At 50.8% G+C, this 14,302-nt stretch overlaps 1 protein-coding gene across 1 annotated transcript; it reads right to left on the bottom strand.

Moving 5' to 3' along the window:
- Positions 1–6,249: 6,249 nt before the first annotated feature.
- LOC103799915 (TBC1 domain family member 16-like) lies at positions 6,250–8,246 on the bottom strand (the record flags this gene model as incomplete). Its single annotated transcript, XM_009072268.1, has 3 exons — positions 8,069–8,246; positions 6,651–6,832; positions 6,250–6,524 (listed from the first exon to the last, which is right to left on the bottom strand). Coding segments are annotated over exons 1-3 (635 nt in total), but the record flags the coding sequence as incomplete, so codon positions are not given.
- Positions 8,247–14,302: the final 6,056 nt, after the last annotated feature.

Here is a 14,302-nt window from a genome sequence, read left to right as displayed (position 1 = left end):
GGCATCGGCCACATCACAACAGCATCATCCTGATCCCCACGGCATGGAACCACCACCACGGCATCATCCCCATCACCATGGCATGGATCCATGGCCACGGCATGGACCCATCACCGCGGCACAGACCCATCACCACGGCATGGACCCATCCCCACGGCATGGACCCATCCCCACAGCATGGACCCATCCCCACGGCACGGACCCATCCCCACAGCATGGACCCATCACTACGGCATAGACCCATCCCCACGGCATGGACCCATCCCCATGGCATGGACCCATCCCTATGGCATGGACCCATCCCTACGGCATCATCCCCACCACCACGGCATGGACCCATCACCATGGCATGGACCTATGGCCATGGCATGGACCCATCACCATGGCATGGACCTACGGCCACGGCATGGACCCATCACCATGGCATGGACCTACGGCCACGGCATGGACCCATCACCATGGCATGGACCTACGGCCACGGCATGGACCCATCACCATGGCATGGACCTACGGCCACGGCATGGACCCATCACCATGGCATGGACCTACGGCCACGGCATGGACCCATCACCATGGCATGGACCCACAGCCACAGCATCATCCCTATCACCATAGCATTGTCCCCATCACCATGGCACTGTCCCCATCACCATGGCATTGTCTCCATCACCATGGCATGGACCTATGGCCATGGCATCTCACTCATCACCACGACCCCACACCCATCACCACAGCCCATCACCACTGCCATGGCATCGCACTTACCGCCAGGGTCATGGCCACAGCCCTTGCAGCTCTTTCCCACAGAGCTGAGTCCAGAGCAGTTCAGGCCTTCCCTGTCATCCTAGGCAGAGCCGAACACACAGGAGCCTGGGGGGTGCAGGGGTCCCTCTCCATGCCCTCATTACTCCCACCCATGTGGCCATGGGATCTCACTCTCAAACATCACTTGCTCTCTGCACGGTCAGTCTCTTCCCTGACATCCCAAATAAAAAGCTTCACAGTCCCTCCTAGCTGCAATTCCTGAACCAAGTTAGCTGTCACTATTTTCTTCCACTGAAATCTGGCAGTGAACCAAGAGAGGCAAGAAACAAACCTGCTATAATTAATGTTCTTGCTGTTCAAATATTTATATAAAGCAAGATAGAGCCGTATGCCTCCACAATCTCTTGGATCTGTCCAACCTTCTCAGCTTTGCAGCCAGGAACAACTTTAATTGATTACACAGAGCTGCTGATGGCTCAGGCCAGCTCCCCAAACCAGTGCCTGGCTCTGTGCAGACTACCACTGCCTCAGAGGGAGATTGCACTGACCCCACGATGCAAAGAGAAGGGAAAAATGAACTATCTTTCTGATGGAATAAAGATTTGGGCATATTTTTTCCCTGGGCATGGGTTTGGGTCCAAATGGAATCAGGAGTTTTGGTGTCTTACATCATAAACAGCACCAGTTCAGGCAAGTCCTGGAGAACTGGAGCCTGGACCACCTGAGCTCATCCCCAGAGCTGAGATGCTGCAAGAAGTTGCAGGAGATTTTGAAGTCTGTGACCAATTCCCTTGGTTCTAATATAATCACTTCTGTTACAACAGTGATGAATTCCCAACCACCTGATGATTCCAGAGCTTCTGCCAGTTCACACTAATTTCAGCTCATTTCCCTCATAATTTTGCCTCCTGTTTATGCTGCAAGGGTCTGAACAGCTCTGAGCTCTTCAGGTGAGCTGCCAAAACAACATGATGCAACACGGTGTGCTGCTCCCAGCTTCTCCCTCTGCGCTGTGGCTGCTCCCGGAGCTCCTCCATTACTGAGGAGCTCCTGGGGAGCAGCTTAAGGACAGGATGTGCAACACATCTACAAAAATTGCATCAACTGCGATGCCCAAGGAGTTTTTCCCTGTGTTGTTGTGAGCTTTGCCTGGACGGTGTGTGATGGATCTGCCACGTGAACTCATGTCTGCTGAGGAACACCAGAGCTCTACCAACGTTCAGCTCCATTATGAAAATGGTTCACTGTTTTTATTACTGACTGCTAAAACGATTGATGTCTCATGAAGGATGTTTCCTTCTTGCATTGATATCTGTGACCATGTTGGTCACATCCCTTCTGTTTGTCCTTCACAGCAAGAGCTGTGGGAGCACTGCTGGTCTCTGTCCCAGCACCTGCAGACCTGCTCATGGAGCTCCAGCCTCTGGCCAGAGGTTGTCCACTCACACAATTCCACCACTGAGGCTTCTTGACCCAAACTTCGACTGTATTGATCAGCATCCCAAGCTGAGGTCAGTGAAGGAGCCACTGCCAGTGTTTATTTCTCCTCTCCAACACTATCGTGGTGCTTGTCAGGTAACAGCAACCACAGTTAACTGGTGAAAAGCCTTTAGCAGCCTGAGCACCTATCGCTAGGGAAAGCTCCTGTCAACCAGGGATCCCTCTGGCACAGCACAAATCCCACCCCAAACTGAACCCCCCTCACAGGGCACTAAGTGCTTCCATGGCCAATTGTATAGATCTGATGTCATGGTCAGTTAAATAACCCTAGAAGCATTGGAGGACAGACATTATAGAGGTGTCAGATGCTGTTTGCTCGCCAGGATGTAACAAAAGCCTTTTAGTTTCACTTTACTGATGGGGAAAATGGAAGCTGAGTAATTTTGCAGGGCGGCAGCAAGCCAGAGCTGGGCACAGAGAGCAGCTGCCCTCAATTCCTGCCCTTCAGACCACAAGGCAAATGTTTCCTGACAGCCAGCAAACAACAGTAACTGGGGAAGGAAGGTACAGAATGGAATTATTTTATTTTCAGAATCCTCCTTTCCTACAGAAACACAGGCCATGACAGGGCTCCATCAGTGCAGGCATTCCCCACACCAGGTACCTCCTGCAGGATCCATGTCCTGGGAGCAGAAAAGGGCCCCCAAAGCTAAGAAGGACACAAACCCCAGGGAGTAAGGCCACTTTTCCATAAGAGATGAGGGCACCCTGCAGCAGTGGGGCCAGGCTGGTCTAAAAAGAGAAGCAAGCGTGTGTAGGCTTTTGCTGGGACACTCCCATCACTCCCAGCCCCAGGAATTGTGTAAATGGGAGGAGAGCATCGATTGCTGCATGGGATCCCTGGCAGCCTGTCAGACTGGGAAGCAAAGAGGAAAAAATCCAATGGATATTTTTTTATTTCCTTATGTTCTACCAGACGAGTTGTTGACTTACACTGACCAACTCGTGCAGCTCACAGGTCCCCAGGTCACCTCCCTCCTTCCTCCCCATCCCCTTCTGCAGACACCATGTGTTTGTGGCTCCCTTCTGCCCCGGGGACCAAGCCACCTCCTCCAGGGTGCTCCAAGAGGCAGGTGGGACTCATGACGCCTGGTCACACAGGAATTCTGGCAAGCAGCTCACTGAGCTCCTGATCTCATCTGATCCAAGTCTATCTGTACGTCCGAATTCTCCCACAGTGTCCCACTCCTCCATTCCTGAGGATATCTAATGGCATGGAAAGCTGGGGGCACTGAAATGCAATGTATTCCTTCAGCTTCTGCAGCAACCACGGGGAAGAGTGGAGTTGATTTTACAACAATTCCCCAGTGCAGAGGGAAACAACCAGGAACAGTCGTTCCTCCTGGCAGGGAGGAGGAGGTGACCAGGAGGTGGGGAGGGAAGAGAGCTGAAACAATCTGCCAGCAGCACAAACTTTGTTCCCACTCCAATTCTGGCTCAGAGGGGAAGCAGCCAGCAGGAAAAAAAAAAAACCAAAACAAACCCTTAAGAAACAAGGAAGCTGTGCTCATGCTTGTAGTGACTGTTCAAACAGCCTCCTCCACCCCCCAAAACGCTGGGAGGAATGCAGGAAACAAGAGATGCTTTTTGACAAGACTTTTGCAAAGTATTCAATGCCAAATCTCCAGCTCCAACAGTCTGTAAGATCCTGTGGATTCCATGCAAGGAGGCTCTATCGGGAAGAACAAACTGGCACAAAAATGTCGACAAAAACCTTTCCAGTCTGAAGTCCCAAACAATGAAAGGTCTGTTTTAATAATCTGCTGCCAAATGTGAGCATCACAAACACTGTGAAGCTTCAGACTGGCACCACAGGAGTTAAAAAGAAATAAAGAGGGGAAAAAGCCAACGAAGCCCCTAAGCTGTGTGTGCAGAGCAGGCTCTGCCTGCCTGGAGCTGTCAGGCTCCGGCAGCAGCGAGGGAAGCCGGCAGAGGGCAGGGAAACGCTGCAGGAATTCACAGGCAAGGCAGGGAAGATGCAATAAACTGCACTTCCTTCCTTTCCCCACGCTGTTAGCAGCTCGGAGTGTAAGTGTTGCACAACAGTTAAACCACAACAGTCCTCGCCCACTCGCTGTGCCCTGGACACTGCCTGGGACCCTCCTGTGCCAGCTCCTCTCCTGTGCCAAAGCTCCCCGAGACCACAGTGTGGCTGTGGCCCAGGACAGGACTGGGATTTCCCCAGGATGAGCTCAGTCTCCTGGTTTTCAGCAGTCAGGATGTTATTCTGAACGTGTCCCTCTCTCCTCCTGCTTCCAAGCACTGCAATGGATAAGGACCCTGTATTGGACCACAGCAGAGGCCACAACTTATACACACACATAGAGCCAAAGGGACATTTTCCCTTTAAATCTTACTGTTGGAACTCAAAAATGTTCCCAAAGCGTTTTAATTATACTTTACTTACCAAAAACATGCTTAAAAACCACCTCAAAGTTCACTTTATTCAGAGTGACTGAGACAGGTCAAAGACACAGTGCTGCTTCAAGGAAAAAAATCATTTTATATACCTTATACACTTTATACACACAGAGGCTTTGGTTGCAGTGGATTTGGGGGGTTTCTGCTTTTTGAAGTCAAGGCCAAGTAATTTCCAACCCAACGTGACCTCTGAAAGCTCAGACAACTCAAGTCCCAGCCCCAGGTTGCAGCCCAGTGCCAGAATTCAGCCTGAATGGGACAAAAGGGTAGAAACCAACAAATACAGTCAACAGAGTCAAAGACCTCCCTAGACTATTTTCCAAGGTGTGTTTCATGACATTTACATAGCTTCCAAAGTCTTCTACACTCTTATGAATACTTGCCAAAAACAACTACTAGGCCTTGTATTTGGAGAGCTAAAAGAGACACTGTCAAACTGATGTTCAAGACAATTTGGAAACCAGAGGTTCACCCTGGGCACCCCACAGCCCCTCTGGAGCCAGAGGAGAGGGCAGGATGGGGTAGGACAGGACAACCACCACTCAACCCTCTGCCCAGGTGCTGCAGAACTCATGCCCAGCAAACCCCAAGGGTCACAGTTAGCTGCAGCATCCTGCCAGGGCACATCTTGAATGCAAAGCTGATACAAAGTCTGACATCATCACACTGAAGGGTTTTAGAATATCCAGAGAGAGTTGAATCCATTAAAATACTTCCTCACAAACCTTGTTCTTACTGGCACTCTCTGGGCTGGAGATTAGCCCATAAAACAAAAAGGCAAAATCTCTTCAACTGTCAAGTCTCAGTGCAATCTGTGCATTGCTGACGAGCACAAAGGAGAACTTGTGTCTCCTCATTTCAGGTGTAGCTTCAAGGCTGAGCTGTAGCCTAAAAACTCAGCCACACAGTGCTTCAGGAAGGCAGCACAGCCATCCTCCCCAAGATGGAAACAAGTGATACACCAACAGGGCATGGACCAGAAAGCCAGAAACATTGCGTATGAAGAGAGTGAGTTATACAGGTGTCTCCTGTTCCTTATTCCTTTGCCAAGGTGCCCTCTAACCCTGTGTGGAGTTTACTGCAGGTGCCATTGAGGAGCACTGACAGAAATATCCAGGTTAGACATGCAATAGTTGATACTGAGCTGTCTGCACAGGAACCACATTCTGAACACCAGCAAAACGAGCCCACACTCGCAGGCTGTGTCAGCACAGGGCCCTGCAGAGGTGCCCAGGGTGCAGGAAGTCAGTCAGGCTCTTTGATGTGGCTCTGCACGAGCTGCAACGAGCTCATCTCCTCAGCAGAGCCAATTAGGCAACAAAGGACCTATTTAATTTAGCCATGCTGCTGCCAGGGTTCAAGACAGTTCACTTGGAAGGCTGTACCAATACAGCACTGGGTGTTTGGGGCCAGAAGCAGGACTGGCTGGCAAACACTTTCCTGTAAGCTCTACAGGAGTGTGAAGCAAGACAGGACGTTCAGCTCGATGCCACTGTGAAGTTTCTCAACTTCCTTCAGCATCTCCAAGCTCAGCACCCAGAAACAGAGAAAGGATGCACTCACCTGCTCTCATTGTCCAGAAACACAGAACTGCTGCTCTTCCCGAGGGCTTCACTGATGGGAGAGAGGCAGAAGGGGGAGGAGAAGGCATCCGAATCAGAGTCAAAGGTGCTGTCCCTGCTCACATCATCAGCAGACAGCTCCAGGGAGCCCTCGTCCTCCCCCGGCTCTGGCCTGCAGTCCAGACACTCCTCCGTGCCCTCTGCCGACAGCTCCGACCTGTTCTGCTCCTCCTGGGAGCTGACGGTGGAGAGGATCCCTGAGTCGCTGCGCGGGGGCTGGGGGGAGCGGCGGGACAGCTTCTCCCCTTCCGACGAGGGGGAGCTGACGTAGGCCCCATCCCGCAGAGCCAGGGGCTCGTCCCCCTTGGGGATCACAGTCCCTCTCTGCTCGGGGGGCAGCACGGGGCCGAAGCCCTGAGCGTGTCGGCCGCGTTTCCGCGGAGCTTTGCGGACGGGGGAGCTCTCGGGGGTGATGTAGCGCAGAGCCTCCTCATCCTGCCTCTGGATGCGGGAGTTGGGCACCCAGGCCAGGATCAGCGTGGTGCCCAGGAGCTCATCCTTCTCCATGTACAAGCACAAATAGCCTAGGAGAGAGCACAGGAGCAACCAGATGTGACACAGATTTGGTCTAAGGGAATTGCATAACTCTGAAAGTTCTTTTTCCCCATCTCCCCATTCCTGGAAATCACAGAATCATCCAGGTTGGAGGAGACCTCGAAGATCATCAAGTCCAACCATTAAACAGCTTTAGTTCCAGGCCAGGCTGGATGGGGCACTGAGCAACCTGCTCTAGTGGAAGGTTTCTCTACCCATGGCAGGAGGTTGGAACTGGATGATCTTTAAGGTCTTTCCAACCCAAACCATTCTGGGACTCCATGACTCCCCCCACTTCACCACCATTACACATGGGCAAAACAAACCCTTCTATTTACCAGGACAGAATTCTGCCCAAGGAGTTGTGGAGTGCTCAACATTATCCAGTATTTGCAAACCATTGCAAGTCTGCATATGGCTTGAGTAGCCCAAACTCCCTCTGGCCTAAGTGGACAGAGAAATGACATGCAAATACTTGGACTTCCTGCACGGATTACTAATCAAGAGAGGATTGTGAAATATGTTGTCACATGAAAAACTTGTGCTGTTTCTTAGTTAAACAGTTTCAAGTGCCAGCTGAACATTGACTTCTCAAGAATATTTACCTTAATGTAGCTAAAGGGCTACAGGTTTCATGGAACACCAATGATAAAAGAAGTCACCCACACAAAAAAGGAAAGCAAGGGTCAATGTTCACTGAATAATTCGTTTTGTGAAGCTGAGCCAGGAGCCACAGCTCTTTGATGAGAACATGAAGGAGCACAGGACCAGATGAGAATAAAGGGACAGAGCAGTATTTATCTTCATTTATCTTCATTTACTTCAGCCACAATCAGGTTTTCTTGCTTTTCCCTTCACCAGTGGCTGCTGAGGCCACTCCAGCAATGACAGTTACAAGAGGATACTTGGATTTCCTGAACAATTCACAGATTTGAATGAGCAACAGAAGTTACTGTCCTCAAATGACAACTTCTGGCAGTACAAAAAGACTTACTGAACCAGGTAAATCCATGCTGGACCAGAAGAGAAAGAAGAAATACCACCAATTTTCCTACTAAAAGAAGAAGTGAAGGATCAGCTCATGGATGGCTTCCCTTACTCTTCCACTTACTGCCTTGCCCCGTTCCCTTCTTTGTTCTTTCGAGCCCAAGATGTAGAATTTGACAGAAACAACCCCCAGGAGAGAGAAAAAGAGAGAGTGAGCAGTGTCTGCAACACCCCATCACCTGGATGGTGCTCCCCAATGCCTTGCAGCAGCTCAGGTGGGTGGACACAGACATTGTTCTTCGAGTAGATGATCTCCCCATCGAGCATGGACGGTGAAGTGCTGCTGCCACCAGGAGTCAGGGTCAGGAGGTCGGAAGCTTTCGAAGAGGCACGTCGGAGGAGTCGCCCCAGAGACATCGCTGAGGAAATGTTTCCATCATCTGTCAGCTCTAGTCAGGAGCCAAATTCAGAAGATCTGCCAAGAAGGGGAAAAAATGGTGTTAGAACCAATATAACGACAGCACAGCACGTGCCTCCCACTGTCTGAGGACGAGTCTCCTGTCAATGCTGCATTGAGCCACGACGCAGGAAAGAGCTTGGAGTGCTCTGGAATTGTAGCATCACCTCCAAGCTCTAAAGGAGCTGAAGTACAGAATCCTGGGATGTTTTTCTCTGCCATCAAGAAATATGAAGGCAGCAAAACCCCCACATGGTTGTATTTACTGGTGGGATGAGACAGGAGGGCAATGCTGGTCAGCAAAATCACCCACTGAGGGAATAGCTCAGGTGTGTGGAGCTGTCCAATGTGTCACTGACCTGGGGATGTCACAGAGTCAGAGCTGACCCCAGAGGGTTCCCTCAGCACAGAAATGGCCCAGACCATGGCACTAAACACAGAGCTACTGCTCCAGCCACAGCAAGGACCCATCTCCAAAACAACAGCAATCAAACCCACTTCATCTCCTGCTTATCATTTCTCTGCATTTGAGGCTTTTGAGTTGGGATGGTTTTCTGTGAGGTTGTTTTTTTGGTTTTGTTTTGGGGGTTTTTTTTGAGCAGTGAAGGTTAAACAGAGCCTTGTCAGAGATAAGTGGCAAGAGCCTAACATTCAACAGAGAAGGCAGCAGCAAAGTGTGGCACATCAACTCAAGGCAAACATTTCACCTATCAATAGTTTTAGTTGCTGTGGAGAACAATCCCCAGCTCATCCCTAGGTAAGCTCTGTGCTCAAATGAGATGTTGGTGAGGAGCTCTGCAGTGGTCCCAGAGGGGTCACCCAAGCTATAACCCATTTAGCAGACACACCAGGAAGAAGACTGAATGTGTTGGAAGTGCAGGTGGGTCTTGCACAAAGCAATCCCACAGGCAGCCTGACACACCTCAGCACAGAGCATTCCCTGCTGCCATCCCAGCTGGGAAGCAGACCAGAACCACAGTAGTTTCTGTTCTGCCAAAAGCACACCAGGAAAGGAAACACCTCCTTTTGTTCCTTTGTGTTTACATGGCCAGTCTGACCCAGCACACCCCACACATCTCCACACTCCCAAGTCTGGGGCAGCATGCGGAGAGATCAGTCTGGTGTGTTCCTCAGCACCAGTCCCACACCAGAGGCTGCAGAGCATGACCAGGAAGAGCCAGAGAGAAAAATAAAGCAGACAAGCTTTGACCTGTTCTATCAGGGGCATCTTCTGAGGAAATCTTTAAGAGCCTAAAGCAAGCATTGTCAGGCATCAAACAGCTCTGATTTCCCTAACCTGGTTTTGATGCTATCTCAAGCCAACAAAGGTGGGGAGAAAGGGCAAACAGAATCCAGTGTTTCTCTGAGAGCTGAGGGAGAGCTGCAGGGAAAGAAAATAGCTGTCCTGATTCTGGCAGATTGGTGCATACAGAAGATTGCAAATGAGACTGCCAAACTGCTGACAGAGCCTTCATTAAAGGACAAACTCTTGGTTTAACTGGCAATCACCACGTTTGTCAGCTTGAATCACAGCACAACTGGGTTTTGCATTTCAGTCTTTGCTGGGACTTGATGGAGAAGCCTCAGCCCTGCTCTGTAGTGTTTAGGATAAAAGAATTACTTTGCAAGTCCTGCACACTCCTGTCTCCTTCCAGCACCAACCACAACGTGTGTCCTCATATCTCAGCCCCAAAACCAAACACCAATGGAGCTCTGTGCTCATTCTTGCCTGGATTGCCAAAATCCATAGTTTCAGACTCTGGGTTATACCTGAGAGAAAGTAATTTGCCTCAACCACATTTGAAGAGCCAATCACCTTTCCTCTCCTTGCAACCCTGCAAGGACAGAGTAAATTCTGCTGCCTCCTTCCTCCCACGGAGTTACAACAGGACGTTTCCACACAGGGCTGGGGAGGTCCAAAGCAGTGATGTGGAGCAACCTGCCCAGAGGCCTGAGCCTCCAGCACACCTGAGCAGGGTCATCTGTCACCAGAACACTTTGTAAGCAGCACAGACTGCCCAGCTCTGCCCCATTGCTGCCACAGCTGAAAACAGACTGAATGTCCAGAACTTCAGCTATGTCAGTGATTCCATCAGAACCCCAAAAACCTGTGTGCACATAGGAGGGAGGTGGCACCAGCTGGGAGCTGCTGCTGGCCAGGGAATGCTCCCTCAGGAAACACAAGGGAGCTTTTCCTGCCAAGGACAGGAGATGGTATGAAACAAGAGCTTGTGTGATGTCCTGCTGCAGCTCTCCAGGGGCTCTCAGGAAGGCAGGTGCAGGTGCAGGATGTCTCTGCCTACAGAGGCACCATTTAATGAGCTTTTACCTGGCACAGAAAGAACAAAGCCACAGGTAAAGATCAAAAGCTGCTCCCTGGAAAGCTGGAGGAATTTAAAGAGAAACAGTGCTTTGATCCTGCAGAACACCTGTTGCTGCAGCACTGCCTGGATGTGCAGGTGGACAGTGCTGCAGGTACACACAGGCACACTGGGCTGGGAAGGGGAAACCATAAAAAAGACAAAAGGTGAAGAATATGGTGTCCTGCCAGCTCAGAAATTTAGTCTGTGTCATTTGTCTTGCAGAGGAGCTCCACATCAGAAATCAGAGACCACTAAAAAGCTGCAGACAGCAGCCAAACACACTGGGATGCATAAATATCACCACCAAACTCAGAGGAATCCTTTCACTATTGCCACAGACCAGGGAATTCTGTGTAGCTTTGGTTGCAGCATTAAAGAAAACCAGATGCAAGTCACTGGCAGTTTCAGGCAGAGTGACAAGAGTGACCTGGGGCATGGAAAGAGATTGCCAAGGGAAGATTAAAGTATTAGAAGTCTTCACACACGGGAACTGTCACTGGCAAAAAAAGGAAGAGCTGATGTTGGAGGACAGGAGAAGCTGTAAGGCAGCTGAACTGTGGCAAGGAATATCTAGTTTGGTCATTGTAGCAGCAGGGACAACGGTGCAGCAGAACAGGGCAACCTCGAGGGATGGTTTCCATTCACTGAGGGTTTCAAAGGCTGCAGAAATAGGTACACAGTCAGTCCCAGCCAGGATCAGATGATGGACTGGAGCTCTGAAGGTCATCTAGTCTACTGGTACAGCCCTGAAACTCAGCTTGGGAATGTGCCTCTCCCTCCTAAAAGACAGGGGTTCACACAACACAAACCAGCAAATAACAAAGAGACCAAACCTGCAGGGTTTGCTCTATTCTCAGCCCTTTTCCAAGTGCTGCCCCTCGTGTGAGCTTGGGAAGGCAGCAGGAACCATCCCACCGCTCAGTCAGCAGTAAAGCAGCACCATTCAAAAAAAACCCCATTTTTCACATTAATGTTGTATTTATCCCCTGATCTGAAGGGATTCTCAGTGTGGCAGAGCCAGCTCAGCTCTCTAGAAGCTGAAGCACTGTGTTAGCTGATAAGCCCTTGCTGAGTGCCAATATTTATTAAGCACACACACATTTTCTTCTCCCATACACACATCAACTGTTGCTGCTAAAAATCTTCGCTGCAGCTCCTGAGTCTGTTCACACAGCCCTGGCTGCTCTCCCAGTCACTGCCAGCACTTCTCAGTACACAAGGAAAAAGTGCTGGGGAGCCAACACTGAAATCACCCCAGGAGGCTCTTCCCAAGAGCCCAACCAGTTCCAGGCAGCAGCATCCAGACCGGCACTGGCTGCTCCCTCCCGCAGAGATGCCCTTCCCCTCCTCAGAAACCCATCAGCAGAACCCTGTTTGCTTTGGCAGACCACACCTCAGCCTGGCAGAGCACAGCTCACCTTGGCACGCGCTGCTGGACCAAATGCCACTGCCTCCGGTTGCACAGGATTCCTGTATCCTGCACAGGAGGGCAGTGCCAGGCTCCAGCTCGGGCTGACACACTCCAGCACATCACTCCTGGCCCGTGCAGCACACACTGGCACTGGGACACCAGGAGCACACACAGCACCAAGGCTCTGTCACAAAGGAGGAGGTGTATGACAGCCTGGGGCTCAGGTCCCACTGCTGTGCCCAGCCATGGGGCTCTCCCGGGGCAGATCTGCTGGGCAAGGCTTTAAGAGCTTCACAGGCAGGATCAGCTGAGCCACAGAGCTCTGGAAGTGAAATGTGAGACCTGCAGCCTGTCTGGGCACAGTGGAGAAACATGAGCTGTCAAACAGCAGCACCACATGAAGCACGAAAGGCCTTTGGTGAGAAAGACGCAACAGGCTCTGATCATTTTTTCCCCTAAGAAGTTCAATTTAATTTTACATGTTTAAGGAGTACAGAGTCACTGTGGCTGGGAGCTCTGCACAAGTTCCTGCCTCTCCCCCCGCCTTGAGAAAAGCAAATGCCAGGTTTGGAATTCTCACAGCTCAAGGACAGGTGTGCTGGGAGGCAGAGTGACAGGAGCACAGCAGCCTGAAGTCAGGACTCGTAGCTTCCTTCCAGTCCTCTGCCTGGATTTTCTGTGCCACTCTCAGCTGGGCACTCACTTGATCTCTACTCCTGTATGGATACACGAGAGCCCTTGTACAACCTTCCCTTTGCATTGCAATACCTCCACATTAGGGGGGAAAAAAGGCTTCCCAAACTCCTCACTGTTAAGAGGACCCAAACAAACCAATGGAAAACGTTTACCATAGGGAAGTCATCCCATCTCACGGGAGAATTATGTAGGTCATCAAAAAGTCTTTCCTTGCTGACTTGCTGAGCAGCTATGGCTCATGGAGCACAAAGCAAAGGGAAGGGAAGAGCACTGGCCGAAATCCCACACCCACAGCTCTGACTGCAGCCACGTCAGAGGGACAGATCCCACTCAGATTTCACTCCCAAAGGAGCTGAAAAAGGGGCAGCAGACTAAACCCTGCAAGTTTGTGACTCAGAGAGGAAAAGCGAAAGGGAATTGGAACCTGCTGCTGGTCCCAGTCACACCTGCTCAGGCATCAGAGAGCAAACAGAAAGCAAACAGAAAGCAAACAAACCCCTGACCACCCCCAGCACGAAACAAACCACAGTGCAGGCTGCAGTGCTGAGACACACTGTGTGCCACATGTCCCTCCATCCCAGATGAACCAGCATTCCCTGTCACTTATCTGCACTGCTCGTGCTGCAGGTGATGTTTTTACGGCTTTCATTTCCAACATCCTGGAGCCAAGGCCTGATAACACTCATAGGACTCGATCCTGACTATCAGCAGCTGAACCCCCAGGAGCCTGGATCCACAGCTCAATGGATGAGCTAATTGGAAAATGAGCTAATAAAGGTGTTCTCAACACAACAGACATCAGACCACGTGTCTCTGCCACTGTCCCCTTTCCTCCAGGCACAGGCAGGACTGTGCTCCTTCCCTCCCTCCTTCCCTCCTGGACTGAGAGCCACACTCTGCCCCATCCTGGCTCTCCAGCTCACACCACCCACACAGCCACAACAAATCCACATATTCTCCAAATCCAACATAGAAAAGCAGCTTTCAGAGGCTTTCAGCCCAGTCACCACCAGGACATGAATAAGCTCCTACAAACTCATGTAGAGGCTTCTACAAAAGCAGCAGAGAGTCCAAGAGCTTTGCCCTGAGCTGCACTGCTCTGCACATTTCTACTGCCTTCTTCTATTTCCTTTTCTTTCCTATTCTGAATGGCAACTAAGAAAAAAACAGCCCTGCAGGACCAGCTTACAGTGTGAGACCTGAATGACAGACAGATCCCCAAGAGGAAGCAGCAGAGTTGTTTTACAGAGCGTCAGCAGCACAGGGAGAAACACCTCACCTGCAGTCCCTGCCTGGAGCATCCCAAGGCCACACACCAACCCCCTGCCAAGTGCCCCCACCCACCTCAGAGAGCCATGACAGAGCTCAGGTAGGTTTTGGGGTCACCTGGGAGAAGACCCAAAAGGAAGGAAACCATAGAAATACCACAAACTGGATGAGCCACCCTGAAATAACAGAAGGTAAAGTTCAAGAACTATTTTGTGATCCAACAGCACCCCTATCCCCTGGACATCATCCCTATCCCCCCGGACAGCATCACTATCCC

This window comes from Acanthisitta chloris, unplaced genomic scaffold (assembly GCF_000695815.1).
Source record: "Acanthisitta chloris isolate BGI_N310 unplaced genomic scaffold, ASM69581v1 scaffold18703, whole genome shotgun sequence".
Taxonomy (NCBI): domain Eukaryota; kingdom Metazoa; phylum Chordata; class Aves; order Passeriformes; family Acanthisittidae; genus Acanthisitta; species Acanthisitta chloris.
Note: the sequence above shows the minus strand (reverse complement) of the source record. Positions and strands in the feature narration are given on the sequence as shown.